The sequence below is a fragment of the Thamnophis elegans genome, chromosome 3 (assembly GCF_009769535.1).
Source record: "Thamnophis elegans isolate rThaEle1 chromosome 3, rThaEle1.pri, whole genome shotgun sequence".
In the NCBI taxonomy this organism is placed as follows: Eukaryota; Metazoa; Chordata; class Lepidosauria; order Squamata; family Colubridae; genus Thamnophis; species Thamnophis elegans.
Genome location: NC_045543.1, coordinates 37651079 through 37666089, shown reverse-complemented (window position 1 = coordinate 37666089; position 15011 = coordinate 37651079). Strand labels below are relative to the sequence as shown.

Sequence of the window (15011 nt, the reverse complement as noted above, 5' to 3'; positions counted from 1 at the left end):
GAATCTGAGCTTGCCGACTGACAATATTTGGGCTGTGAAACTCCCACACGGTGACAGATGTCAAGTCCAATTAAGCCACTCGCATCTCGTTGGCAATCCAATGGGATCGCCCATTGGGTAGCAACTTCGGAGGGAATCATGTCGCCTCCCCTTTGCCGGCCCTTTACTGTGCCTTTATATCCGGCCACTTCTCCAGGATAAGCCCAGCGGAACCAAACGGCAATCCAGCCGCCTCTCGCTGCAGGCCGCTCCCTGGGTTTTTCTATACCGCTGGCGTGGCCCGGCCCTCTGCTCGGGCTCCTTCTGCTCTCGGGCTCCAAGGGCGTCGGGGGATGTTGCAGATCGCATCTTGAAGGACCAGGGGAAGCAATCTAGTCTGGGTGCCTTTTATTTCCCCCCCCCCCCAAAAAAAGAGTCGGGACTGCAACGCAGGGCTGTTCCCAGGACCTGGATGCCGCCCGCTGAACCTGCGAGCCAAGAAGGTGTCCGCCGTTTGCACAAAAGCTTTGATTGCAACGGAGCAACGGAGCGATCTGATTCCGCCACAGATCCACATTGAGCCGCAGATCGGGCCCGAAGACTCCTGCCCACCCGCCGCCGGCTGGAAGGGCCCGGAGCTTTCCTTCTCGAAGCGCCGCGACTCTTTTGTTATTTGCTGAGGTCCCGCAGGAGGAGGCGGAAGCGGCGGCCGCGGCTTTCCAGCATAATTTTATCAGCACAATTTTGCGCGATATACTGTAGATCTGCAGAGGTTTGTTTTTTCCCCCCACTCCCGGGGATCATGTTTTTCTAGTGCATTTTAATTTTTATAGGAACCCTTTGGTCTTTTGACAATTACTCCATTTCTCGACCTGCGAGTTTTGAAAAGGACTCCGAACTATTTCTACCAATAGGACATTTTACTTTTTACTTATTTTATTATATGCGGATCCCTTCTTCTTTTTCTTCCTCTCCTCCTCCTCTTCCTCCTCCTCCTCTAATTTATGTCTAAGATGTTCTCCTCCTCGCATTTTATTTCAGGCGCAAAAGGGGTTAGAAGTGTTTAAAGGCAAGATTCTCCTACAAGGTAAATTCCTTTAAAATATTAATATGTACGGGTAAAATTGGCGGCATTCCATTCAACAAACAAGAAAATGTTTTGTTTTGAGATAGATATAAATACAGACCTTAATGGAATCCATATTCCGTTCTTTGGTCTCGCACCTAAAGCAAAGTTATTAGAAATTTATTCTGAAAACAGAAAACAGAAGATTTCTTCCAAGCTAAAAATTAGGCAAATTGGGTTTGCTTAGAACAATTTTCGCTGCAAATCTCCACTGACCAATATTTTAAATGTAAATATTTAAAAGCTGATCATTCAAATTAGTTTTCCTTATTTAAGTATTTAAGTTCCCATTTTCGTTCAAGTTGGAATATTTTCCTTTCAAAGTTATCCACCGAAGAGGAATATTGTTTTGATCTGGATTTTCAAATTCCTGATTATTACTATGAACCTAAGCAGACGCTTCTTCAAAGGAAAAAAAGATAGCAGCTTCAAAAAGGAGAAGTCTCCCCGTTCTCCTTCTCCTTCTCCTCGTAGCGCTTCTGAGGTTGGACAACCCAGAGTCTACAGGAAAAGCTCACTGGAGCTGGGAAATCCAGTAAATCTTTCGAGACTTTAAGTCCTTCTAGTCTATTGTTTGCCAAATAATACTTTCTATGTTTGATAGATTTTGTTTCTTTTCCCGCCCTGCTTTGTTTTCAGTAGGTTAAGTTTGCTCTTATTTCTTCCCCCTATTCACCACTTGCTGTTTAGCAGATTTAGAATGGTTTTATATGTATCCTTTGATGATGAAAAGACTTAAAGCAAAAATCTATATTTTCCACTTGGATTTTCGATAGAGATCTCTTGAAACGGTTTCTTGTCATCCATTTCCCTATCATTAGTATCGTCATCCTCATCAACAACATTACTACACCCCCCCCTAACATCTCCCATGTAAGACTCTCTGTTTCTAATTCCTTTCTTTTCTGTTTCTCCTCCTCGCTCTTGGTCAGAGGTCCTCTCCCCCCCCCCCGCCGCCCTTACTCCTCCCCTCCTCCAACCCAGACACATAAGGGTGTCTCCGAGGTGGCTATTCTGTCTGTCGCTGCTGCATTGTTTTGGGCTTTGCCAGCCGCCAAAGCGTCTAGGAAGTTCCCTGGCTTGGTTGTGCTGACAGATGGAGCCAGCATCGAGCTATAAATCCCCCAGCCCCGCCCCAACCTTGTTCTATGGGGGGGACACTCTTGAGCCTCGGGACTATGGTGCAGCGGGCATTCAGGACCTTGGTCCCTGCCCACAGCCTGCCCGTGGAGCGGTCGCTGTGGTCGATGGATATCCCCAGGCGAGTCGGCTGCCAAGCAGGCGCGACTGAAGCTAAAGAGACATTTGCCCGAAAAGGAGGCGCGCGGGGACTTAGGCAGCAACAGGCCTCTGTCCATTTCCAGAAGGTCTCCCATAGAGCTAAAACTAGAGGGGCTCCGCGTCCCGGTTCAGAAATTTTACCGAAAAAATTATTAGGGTGGGTGGGTTGTTGAGTAGCCTCCTACGGGCACTCTCAAATCTGTTACATCCTCTACAGTTCGGTCCCTGGCTGGACGCCCACTAGCCAACGAGCAGAGAGACAGGAAGAGCTGCTCCACACAGCCACATTCTGGAGACTGAGTCCTTGTTTTGTTGTCCGGTTGTTTTCACTTGCACCTCAGAATTTGCTTTCTGGGGTCCCAGGAAGGGTCCTTAGGTCCCACCTCAAATTTGGGCTCATGCTACTTGTGGAAGTGGCGCAAACAAGAACCAACCGGCAGCAGTTCTGACCTGTTCCTCCAAAACCAGATCAGAAAGAGCTCAAAGCTCTGCTGAGGATCTTTGGGGAAATAACTGATTTTTTGCTACACGGCCAGGCGCAGGAAAAATCTCCTAACCCAGACATGACTAGATCGAAGGGGAGGATGTGCTTTTGAATTTTCTCGCCGAGCAGTCAAGAAAAGCAGAGGCAGTTTTCACAAGGGTCTCGCTGAAAAAAGCCCTCCGAGACAAGTCACTGCTGCTTATTTTCCAGGGAAAGCAATCAGGACTTCTAAAGGAAATCAGGACCTGAATGTTCAAAACACCTTCTGGGGTCCTTTTAGGAATGCCTAACATTGTGAACCGAGATGTAAGTGAAAAATAGTCATATAGATTACAACAGAAACAATACAGCCTTATCAGATAAGGATAAAAGTTCATACAAAACACTTCAGTTAAGTTTTCCACTATATTTGCTCTCCGGTTGATCCAATCACTATTTAATGATCATTAGATCGTAATATCTTTATTGAGAACTTTTTTTTAACGAAAAAGGTTTTTTTACGAAAATGAACACCCCTTTTTAACGAAAGCTAGGGTGTTATGGCGTTCCGGGGGAGAGCTGATAGAGAACGGACAGGCGGCGGCTGTGGTTCGGTCGGGAGGCCGCTTCTACTTTTTGCAAGGCCTCCCTTAGTTAGCAGCCTCCCTCCCTGTCGAGCCACCCTACCCAAGGAAGGCAAGCAGCCCCCTGTCCCCCCTCAGCCTGGGCAGCGCAAGCGAGTCTCCTCGCGAGGCCTCCTAGCAGCAGCAGCAGGAGGGCCCTTCGTCGTTCAATACCTTCAGCCCCGCCGGCTCGCTCGCGCGAAGTAAGCGGCAGGCACACGCGATCAACCCGGCTCAGGCTTCCGCCGGGAGCTTCTGACAACAGCTGCGCTACCTTGGCTAGAGTAGGAAGGCAAGGGCGGCGGGGAAGGCGGGCGGGCGGACGAAGGGCGCAAGCTGATGTGCTTGGCTCCCTTTCCGCCTATCACGAGCCGGGTGGGGGAGAACATTCAACAGCGGCACTGACTGAACTCCCGTCTTTCTTTTTATGTTGTTATTACTTGCCTCCCCGCCTGGCAGATGATGCTGAGCCCAGACCAAGCAGTGGACTCGGACCACCCGTCGTCAGCGCCGTCCGACCCGGAGTCTCTGGAGGCCAAGGGGCTGCGGAGCTGCTGCGCCTCCGACTTAGAGACGCCAAACGGCGAGAGCGCAGGAGGAGGTCGCTCGGCGGCCCATCCGCCGCAGCCGCTGAGCCGTGAGGAGAAGCGGCGGCGCCGTCGAGCCACGGCCAAATATCGGTCGGCCCACGCCACGCGGGAGCGCATCCGCGTGGAGGCTTTCAATTTGGCCTTTGCCGAGCTGCGCAAACTGCTCCCCACGCTTCCCCCGGACAAGAAGCTCTCCAAGATTGAGATCCTCCGTTTGGCCATCTGCTACATATCCTATCTCAACCATGTCCTAGACGTGTAGGGCAGGCGCCCGGGGACCAGGGCCCGCGGGGAAGGTCGACAGGCAAGATGGACAGGCTGCTGGGTCCCTCTGGAGCCGCCTCCGTTGGGGCTCGGCCTTGCAGGCGGCGCTCCTTCCCCAGGTCAAGTCCCCGGAGGCTCCCTTGTCTCTGAGGGATGGACGGTCTCGGCTTGCCCCTTCCTTCACCTTCCCTCCCCTCTCAAAATTTCCCCGCGATAGGGTCCCCTTTCAGCAAAGTTTCGAGAACCCGGCGGAAGCTTGGCTGGAAGTCCCTTGGCTTTAAGCTCGTGCCTTAAAGTGCTTTCCTGACTCACGCCCGAAAAGAGAAACTTGAAATGGAGATTTTCCCTCCGGGGGTTTGGATGGAGAGTTCACTTGTCCCCGGGCCGCCCAAAACAGGAGCACATCTTACGTGGAAGGTGGGGTTCTTTTCTAAACAAACCCAGTGATAATAGAGATTGTCAAGTGCCCCTTTCTTTGTATCCAAAAAAATAAAGATCTCATTTACTTGTGACCTTAATACAGGAGTGCAGTTAAAAATAATTTATTTTTTAATTTAAGTAGCAAAAGTGGACTATTTTCTCCCCAAGACAATTTTTTAGTTTTTGAGGGTGGTTAAGATTTTGTGTTGAAGACTTTGTGCCAACTGGTTTTCTCTAGTCAAGTGTTTACATTTTCTTCTGTGGAATAAATGTCTGATTCTGGAAGTGTTCATTGGAAACCAGATTGTGGTTTTCATTTTGCTCTGGTTTTATTGCACCAATGCCCTCTTTTTAAACGTATTTTATATATTTGGACTTGTCCTTGATAACTTTATTTATTTTGTGTGTGTGGAATCAAAATACTAGCAGTTCACTTGAAGATTTTATTTTCAAATAGAAATTAAAATGTTTGTTGTTATTCTGATCTGTAATTCTGTCTAAAGATGTATTTTGGAAATAATTGATAAGGGAATAGTTTTGTTTGTTTGTCTGTCTTTGTGTGTGTGTGTGTGTGTGTGTGTGTGTGTGTATTACAAATTTTCTTTTCCATATTAAGGAAAAACAGGAGTACTTTCTTTTATGACAACCAAAAAATTTGCAAGCAGAAAATGTTATATGCTGTTTTGCTGTGAAACTCTTAAAAAGTATGTCTGGGTCACGGGAGTGAACATATCTGTTATCCAAAGATTTTAGTCTCTTTCAGGGTTTTTTTTGTATGTATGTGTGCGTGTGCACGTATGTATGTTGCTTTGTATAAGGCAATATTTTGTAGTGCAAATAGAGAAATTGATTTTTATCCGAACTTTTTTTCATATCTCTCATGAATGGTACACTGTTTTGCATATAAATAAAAGTATCCAATAAAGCTTATTTTCTTTTTTTCCCTGTTGTTAAGAGGAACCAAAAAGAAGACAATGAATCTATTACCGTACATCTGGAATTCAATCCAATATCACACAATACTTGATTGATGCTGAATACATAGATGATAGTGTGTGTTTGTGTGTGTGTGTGTGTGTGTGTTAGAGTTATACAATATACAAACATATTCCTCTTTTTCTTCTTCTATATTCCTTCATTTAAAAATTAGATTTCACTTTTATGGAAAGTATTTGCTGAAGGCTATTAATATCTTTTCAAACTAGAGAAAAATATGACCAGCATAAAGCAATGTTAGGTTAGATGGGACAGTTGGTCAATGGTCTGAAATCAACCTCTAAGGCAATACCACCAAACAGTGATGCTTGGTGCTGGTATGCTTTTGGTTCTAATTTTATCTCAAACACGAGTTCATTGCATCTTTTAAGTATCCAAGGCTGTTTCTCACTAATCACATATAGCATCACCTACCAGTAATCACCACTGGAGAGATATGAAACCTATTCTCATTGCTGTTATGTTGACACCATGGTTGGATGACTAAATGATGGCATAGTGGGGAAATACGTTGAGAGACTGTCCTCTCAATAACCTGAATTATATATGGGGATACTACTACTGTCATTTTACCTGACAATTATTAAAACAGGGAGCAGTAGAGAATTGCACAACAAACCATTGCTTTTAAAGAAGGAATAACATACAGTGAAAAGAGACAAGGAAAAGGCAGGGGATGGGACACAGGGCTAATCCTCATGGCTGTGAGAATGTGGTTCCCTCCAGTCTTAGATATGGCAGAAAGATATGCAAGGATAAATAGCTCTGTCTCAATAATAGAGCATTATTTTGCCTTAGTTGTGGGCTGGTGAGTGGTGTTGTCCTTACACATTTAATGTGGGACAAATAAGAAAAGCATCTGGCAGATTGCCCCAGCTCCGTTTTCCTTTCCAACAGGTCTCACTTGCAGGCAGGAAAAAAGTGTGGTGTGAAGCAGGGTTGGGCAAGTGTAGGCAGATGCCTGGACAAACAGTTTAGCAATCTTCCAAAGTGTATGTAAAACAATGTGTCTGTCAGGTGCTCTATCTTTGCATATGAAGCAGCAATGGAATCCAAAGTGATAGATCATTGGAATGGAGCACCTCCATGATTCCAGGATGTTACCTGAATTAAATGGGGAAGCACATCTTGTTAATTTTTCTTCTATGGAAAGATGTGAAATGGAAGAAGTGAACTCTGGAATTGTTGCAATGATTTATAAAGGATTACAAAGAACCAGAAGAAATTCAAGAGAAATATGTCAAGATGGAATGTATTGAGATTCTAAGTATAAAAGAATAATAGATTGATATGACACGGGTAATTGATGAAATTGATGTGACACTGGTATCCCACACTATTGTGCTACAAGGGATGTGCTCTGCCATGGTTGGCAGAGCCCAAGAGCTGCCTAAGGTGTAAGCAAAATGATATTGGAATAGGCAAGTAATGAAAATTAAAAAAAACAAAACAGGAAAAAATAGTGTCATGAAAAATTCCTTGTCAGCAAGCCAGTAAAAAAAATACCCATGTAGTATTCATTATGGTAGAATTAGAAGCACACAGCTTGTAGAGCCTGGCTATTTCCCAGACCTTCTGTGCAATACAGGACTAATATTAGTATTGTTTTCAAACACTGATCTATGCTATCAAAAGAGCATCGCTCTACATACAATCGAAGGTTGTATGATACTTGATCAGCAAATGGCCTTGGAAAGCAATACCTGAAGATTGCAGGTGAGAAGGCATGCCCACAGCAGCTCAAGGTGCTCCATAGAAGCTGGATTAGTTCCAGTTTGTGACTGAACCAGAAATCCTATTTAATTACTTGGGCTAGATTGTGTCTGGAGGGAAAATTGTTTGGGAGAAGAGAAAAAAAACACTACTTTAAACCTGGAACTGCTAAGTTCAACTTCAAGCTCCCCCCACTATGGACTGCATTTGAGAAAGAAGCAATAGACATGTCATTTAAAGGTGGTTCAAAGATCATTTTCCTACCACAATTAGATGGAAGTGAAATTAAACCCACAGTCAATTTAAAATGTGAGGGACAGAAAGAGAAGTTGCATAGAACTAATGTCAAAAATGAGGAAAAGTAAAGCATAAATATTATAAAACAAAATATTGAAATACATTTCTTGAATTTATGATTAAGTAAGAGGAGAGCTTAAGGGAGATAAGGAAACCATCTTAAAATTAAACTAATAATAAATAGCTTGAAAATCATTATCAGTCATCTAAAAGATAAATCCAGCTTGAGGCTTGTTTGAAAGGTAAGATTATAATAGGAAACAAATTCTGGATTTTCTTTTGTTTTTTAGAATCATAGGACTAGGAAGGGACTTGGAGATTTTTTAGTTCAATCTCTTGTTCAAGGCAGGAGTGCTTATACCACCCCAGTCAAATGGTTGGCCAGCCTATTTTTGAACACTTCCAATGGTGGAGCATCCACAACTTCAGGAGGCATGCTGCTCTGTTGATTGATTGTTCTCTCCTTTGGGTAAAGGAGGGTTGTTGTTTTTTGCTAACAGTATACAAATCCATTACACAATCACAACAGGGACATTTAAATTGACTTAAAGTGTTTTACTTACATTGGAGTAAAAGGAATTTCTGATAAGCAATTTTGGGTAATGAAAGAAAAAGTTGGAAAGCACTAATTTAATAGATTTGTGTACAAGGTTTAAATTAGATGACCTATAGAGGTCCTTCCAATTTCATAGATCCTTTGTACTAAATATGCTTCATACAGTATAATGTCTGGTATGCTGAAATAGAAGTATTTGAATGGTGTTTAAATTAGAAACAAAACATTGAAAATAGAAAGATGGTTGACTGGAAGTGGTGTTATTAGCCAAAAGAAATTGCAAGGTTGTGTTTTAATCCTCAGATCTTCATACAGCATGAGACAATAAATATTAAAACCATAGACAAATATTTCTGAGCCTGTACTCCTTCAAAATTTCACAAATGCAAAATTGACAGCTCATATGCCAACTAGTTGAAAGTGTGAGGTTCATTTTGCACTGGATATTGTAGCTGTACTTTTAAATTACGGGTGCAGCTCTCTTTATGTAAAAAAAGACTTATTTGATCAAATCAACAGTCCATTGTGCCTGAAGCTACTAACATTTTCTATTGGAGGCTTCTAGTAACTGGGAATCAGAGGTTCATTGTCTCTGCACATAGATGTTCAATTCAGCACTTCCATGCCATCCCTTTTGAACCAAGTTGCTCAGGGATTATTACACTGTGGAGAAAAGAACCTACAGGTAGTCCTTGATTTATGCCTGGTTGCTTAAATCAACTGTTCAAAGTTGCAGCAGACCCCCAAAATGGACACACAAATAACCGGACTTATGTGTGTAGAATTCAACTACTACTTATTGCTCCATGCCTGTTTCACAGGAATCTCTCCAGACTGCCAACTTTCACTGAGAAAGACTACATAAGGCTCAAAGACATTCAAGGGGAGTCAGACCTTGTCCTCTTATGTTTATATAATGAGTTCAGACTAATTCCCTACTTGATCCCTCCTCCCACAGTCTGGGTCCTCATTTCACCCACCTCGGAAGGATGGAAGGCTGAGTCAACCTTGAGCCGGTGAGATTTGAACCACCGAACTGCAGATAACAGTCGACTGAAGTGGCTTGCAGTACTGCGCTCTAACCACTGCGCCGCCTCAGCTCATGATGACGTGACAGTCATGACGTATAATTGCTAGGCAATGATAGAGAGAGGGGGGGGGATCCCATGCACGAAGTATTAATTTTGATGCTCACAAGTTTCTATGGCCTTGTCACAAGAAACATGAGGGCAGTGATCTTTTATCACCTTATCCTCCCTTAAATTGAATTCATTCAGATAAACAGAACAGCCACAAACAATTGCCTTATTTAGAATTGTGCAAAAATGCAAAATAGTTACTTATACCTTCTTTATAAAAAAAAAACCTCAGGAAAGGAAAAGTAGTTTGCCTTAGAACCTCAAGATGGACAGTCTGAGTTCCAAATAAAAATCCACGCCCAGTCAAGATCACCCAGGGGGTAGTGAAGTGAGGCAGGAGAGATTATATTTCAGCTCCCACAGCTCTTTTCAATCTGTTTTCCAGGCTACTTTTTAACATGAGTTTAAATATACTCAACCTGTACTTAAAAATACCACACAGCCTTTGGAGAGTATGCGGTGAAGATAAATCGTTGTTAGTTCATGACATTATTCACCACCTTATGTCACTTGTTTCTTGTGCTGGTTCAGAGGTTCTGCGTAGCCTCTCTTCATTCTGTGGACCATCAGTGAGGAAGTCTGCCCTAGGGAACTAGGGACTCTTTCCACTTGATTATCCCTATCTGGGTATTCTCCCTCCATAGATCAACTATAGTATCTGATCCACAAACTGGTGGATCCTCCTATCAAAGCAGATGATCTCTCCCCCTCCCAAGCCCAAATGTGTTACAGAAAGCTATTAGTGACTATTTTTCCCACCAGTGGGTGATACACAGTAGGAAAGGAAATGAATCCGGGAAATCCATCAGAGTCTGCTTCCTTTAATTATCCTGAATTAAATCTGTAAGATAGCATCAGCCAATAGCCTGGTCAATAAGGCAGAATAGGTCTTGACAGTCAGGGCAGAGTGTGCCAGCAAAGTGTTGCCAGTGCAAGAACTGGAGAAAAGCCACCCTCAAACCCTTTCTTTAAGAGGGGCTCACCTTTCATTGTTTGCCAGTGTACCGCTTGTGAACTCTTGATGGGAGGACTGCTACCACTTGGAAATGGTAAGCGTTTTGTTTGTGTCTGTGTTGGGAAGTTTAGGAAGTGCTCTTGGTGATGCTGGCACCCTAATTCATGGAAAGATTTTGAGAAACTTTGGGAGCTTCAGATTACATAAAGCAATTTAAAAGCTTTAATTTTAAATAGTTTGCTATGATCTTAGAATTATTTCAGCCCGAAGTAAGATTTGGAAAAGGTAATATAAAAGCAAATAATGAAATATTAAGACTTGGAAGGAGAAGTTTAGATATTTGTCTCCAATCTCTTTTTTCAGTCTAAACATCCAAATTATAGCCTCTGAAACGGATGGGTGTCTAGCTTTTGCTTGAACAAATCTTCTGGAATAATTGGTTCCAATGTTGAACTGCTGTTGCTGTAACCAATTGTTTCTGCCTACTTCAACCCATTACTTTATATCCTGCACTCTGAAATAATAGAGAACAGATCTTCTTCAGTATGACATATTTTCATACATTTAAACAGTGCTATCATAATTATCCATCCCAATTTTTAAATATAAAACTGCTTGGATCATTCAATCTTTTTACCTTTTTACATTACCTTAAATTTTACCTTTAAGCTTCTTTGGTCTTCCCTGAACCAGTTTTCTAAATGCTTCATCAAGTGTAGTACCTAGAACTGGACCCAATACATAAAATGGAGTAGGATTAACAAAAAATAAAGTAGTAAATTTAGACATAAATTTAGAAATATACTTCTGTTAACACAGAGTAAAGTTGCATTTATCTTTTTTGTACACATCCCATTCTTAATTCATATACTCTTTCTAATTCATTACTATTCCAATAATGTTTCCATAGGTACTGTTACTAAACCGGTATTCCTCATTCTATATTTGTGAATTTAATTTTTATTTCCTAAATAAATAACTTTCCATTTGTCTCAGATAAATCTCATTTTGACATTTTTTCAGTTTGTTTCACTAATTTAACAGGATTGCCTAAGTTTTATTTCGGTCTTCTAGGCAGTGGCAGGATTCAAATAATTTAACAACATTTTAAGTACAAAAAAATGATATACCAAAAGGGTTAGGATTAAGGCTAGGGCTTGAATGTTAGGGCTGCAAGGAGGCCTGAATGCAAGAGAATGCGGGGGCGGGGTGTGTGTGGAGCCTCTGTTTTATCCCTGCCTTGGATTGAGGAATCTGGTGGGCTGGCCAGACCAGAGGTAGGTTCCTCCCAGTTCGAACCAGTTCAGCCGAGTAGGTAGTAACTCGGCCGGCCACACCCCTGAACCAGTTCTATCGGCGGCGCCACAAATGCCATCATTTTGTTTTTTTATTCTGTGCATGCATAGAAAAAAAATGTTACTACTGCGCATGTGCATAGTGTGCATCAAGTGCACATGCACCCAAAACGCGTCCCTGAGCGAACTGGCAGTAACAGAAGCGGGAACCCACCCCTGGGCCAGGCCCTCAACCATCAGCTTCTTTCTGTCACCTTCACTCCGAAGCAGCTTCTGGAGGTGGCCTGCACTGACCTGTGGGTTTTGCCAGCTTTCTCTTCCACTGCGGAAGAGCAGAAAAGAAAGCTGGGCATCCTGAGACATCCCACTCTGAAAGATGACTCAGGTTTCACTCAGTGGGGGACACTTCCTCTCTCAAGGTGCACCACTGCTTTACTAGCATGTTCAACTTCGCGGCTCAGCTAAACTCTTCAGCTGCAGCGGGCTGTAGTTCCCATTATCTTCCAGAAGCCTGAGCAGTGGAAATCTTAGGTCAAGCTCCTCGTAGCTGAAGCAATCCGGCTTGCTCGAGGTCAGGTTGGCCATCACGGGAAGCTCATCCTGCATGTGTGGTAAACCTGGAGGACGGGGTCCAAAATTAGATTAGATTAGAATAACTTTATTGTCACTTTGAATGTACACTAATTTGCATACATTAAAATGAAATTTTGAAGTTTGCCTATATACCTTTATCATTTCAGGCACTGAATCTAGTTTATTTACCATTCTTATAAGTCATATACAGCATTATCACATGACCTCTGCTATCTCTCCTATGGTAACATAAACCATCTGTTTTTCCTATTTCAGCAAAATGATTTATGATTGGCACTGGGAACTTAGTTTTGTGAGAGACTGAGGGAACTGGGTATGTTTAGTTTTGAGAAAAGACAATGGGGAATATGGAAATAATTTCTGACTATCAGAAGCTTAGTGTACAGAAGAAGCTTGTTGGAAGAAATATCCATCTGGTTCAATTCCAAATGGGAGAAAGGCACTGGAGACCAAATGGAAGCTGGAGGCTGATTGGGAAAAGGGTCCATTTATTGATGGGGCAGAACCACCAAGCACGTCTGATTCTGGGTAGCTGACCACATGGAGTTGAAAGAGTGAGGGATTTCATAGCTTCTCTTGGGCTTTGCACTTAAACTTCCTGTTCCAGTGCAAGAACATGTATTCTATTAGTTGTTGTCAGACTCCCATGGGACCATGTACAAATCCTAGGAGTTTGTCTGAAATAAGTTTGTTGACGTTTCTGAGGGTGATACAATGAAGGGGCATTGGGCAATTCCTATGTGGCTGAGGGCTAATCCTACCTTTATTGGATTTTGGGTGAGAGTATTTGCTTATGAATAGAGCTATCTATTTCTTTATATCTTAAGTGCTGACATCTGCTGAGGGCTATTAAGAAAGTTGGGGGATGCTTTCCAAGAGCTTGTTTCTCCATTTCTCATCCAGGGAAATATAATATTCTTCCTTTTTAATATTTCTCAAAATATTTCATTCTTCTTCTGGGAGAGGGGTGGGTGTTAACTTTCTACAAGCTCAAGAACCAATTATTAAAACAAGGTTGATATTTACTGAATGTGTCAAATTGCAGGCTGGGCAATTGTCTGTCAGGGAATGCACTATGCAAGAAATAGACTAGGCCTAAACAGATTATTCCAATAGAGCCTATGATTTACATATGTATCATTTTATCCTTTATTTTACTCAATTTATATAAATATAAATTATGATTTTATTTATACATTATATAAATTAGGACTAAAAAAGATTACTCTATAAACTATGACATAAGAAAAAAAGGAAATGAAAGTACTCCCCTCCACAGATGAACCTTAACAGTCCCCGATTTCGGCGAAACTTTTTTTTTGGGGGGGGGATGTTCCACTTGGAGAGAAGCCCCAGGGTGGCCCTGAGAGCCATGGGCTCCACTCCATGGGTGGGGGAAAGTCAGTGGACATCAGGCAGCTCAGGGGTGGGGAAGGGCAGCTTCGATCAAGATCTCTGCCAACAATGGGAGGAAACCCAGAACAGCCAGAAACAGTCCTTAGGACACTCAGATTATGAAAAATTGATTTTCCCCTGAGGAATATTTGAGAAAGAGCCTTTCCTGGATATAGCCTGTTTCAGCTGCAATATCACCTATCCTTTTCTCACCCTGCCTTGAGGAAGTATTTCACAAAGTAGACTGGGCAAAAGATGGAATTTGCAGTTGATGTTGACAGACTGGCCACAGCCTGCTGCCTAGGAAAGAACGACCCTTGACTCCATAGGTGTTAAATGGTACTTTTACTACAGTGAAAAATGGGGTGATTCATTTCAGATTCTTTGGCAGTTGTAGTTGTACCATGACCTGATTTATAATTTTGCTAATAGGGAATAGGCCAATGAAATTCGACCGATTCGGATCAGTTCGGGCGAACTGGTAAGGACAATTTGAATCGGTTTGCCGAACTGGTAGAAATCACTTCAGTTGGCCCCGCCCATGCCACCTGGTCTTTTGCCCTTTGCCTTGGGTCAGGAGCAGGGGCCCAAGGACCCAAGGTCCCGGAGCTGCCCGCCTCGGCCAAGTAGGGGAATGTGCCATTCCCCAATTCCAGCCTTACCCTGGAGCTGCCGCCCACTCACGCCCACCTCGCTCACTTACCTTTGTGCCTTTGGGGGGGGGGCGGAGACCCAGTGAGGCTTAGCTCCCTTTCATGCTGAGAAGCCTCCAACCGCCGGCAGTCATTTTCAGCTGCCTTCTGAGCAGCTCGGCTGCAACGCTGTCCTTCCGGCTGCTGCCATTCTCCTTCCTGGGTGCGTGTGCATGGCCGCAGGCAATGAGGTGCATGTGCATGGCCACCGCCCTGTTCTGGCACAATGGAACAACAACAACAATGGAGTTGTGAGGGCTCAATTGCTGAAGATTTTCAAGAACAGATTGGAAAACCATTTGTCTGAGATGGTATAAGGTCTCCTGTCTTGAGCAGGGGTTGCACTGGGTACCTCCAAGGTGACTTCCAGATCTATGATTCTACAAACACACACATATGGACACTTCTTGATTTCTGTATTGTGCAGTAGACAAATATCTGTAAATATGACTGGTTTTGCCTAAAACTAAAACCTAGCAAGAGCCAGTTTGGATTAATGATTAAGGCAGCAGACTAGAAACCAGGAGACTGGGAGTTCTGGTCCTGTCTTAGGCATGAAAGCTGTCTGGGTGACTTTAGGCCAGTCATTTTCTCTCACTTCATTTCAGAGACTTGTTATTGTGCGGGAAAGGA

At 43.2% G+C, this 15011-nt stretch overlaps 1 protein-coding gene across 1 annotated transcript; it reads left to right on the top strand.

Annotated features, from left to right (window-relative positions):
• Positions 1-3931: 3931 nt before the first annotated feature.
• LOC116505394 (helix-loop-helix protein 2-like) lies at positions 3932-4324 on the top strand. The gene has a single exon (XM_032212607.1). It carries the CDS (start codon positions 3932-3934, stop codon positions 4322-4324), a length of 393 nt encoding a protein of 130 aa, XP_032068498.1.
• Positions 4325-15011: the final 10687 nt, after the last annotated feature.

Coding starts and splice junctions, on each gene's coding strand:
- LOC116505394 (XM_032212607.1), top strand. CDS start 3,932: ATGATGCTGAGCCCAGACCAAGCAGTGGACTCGGACCACCCGTCGTCA.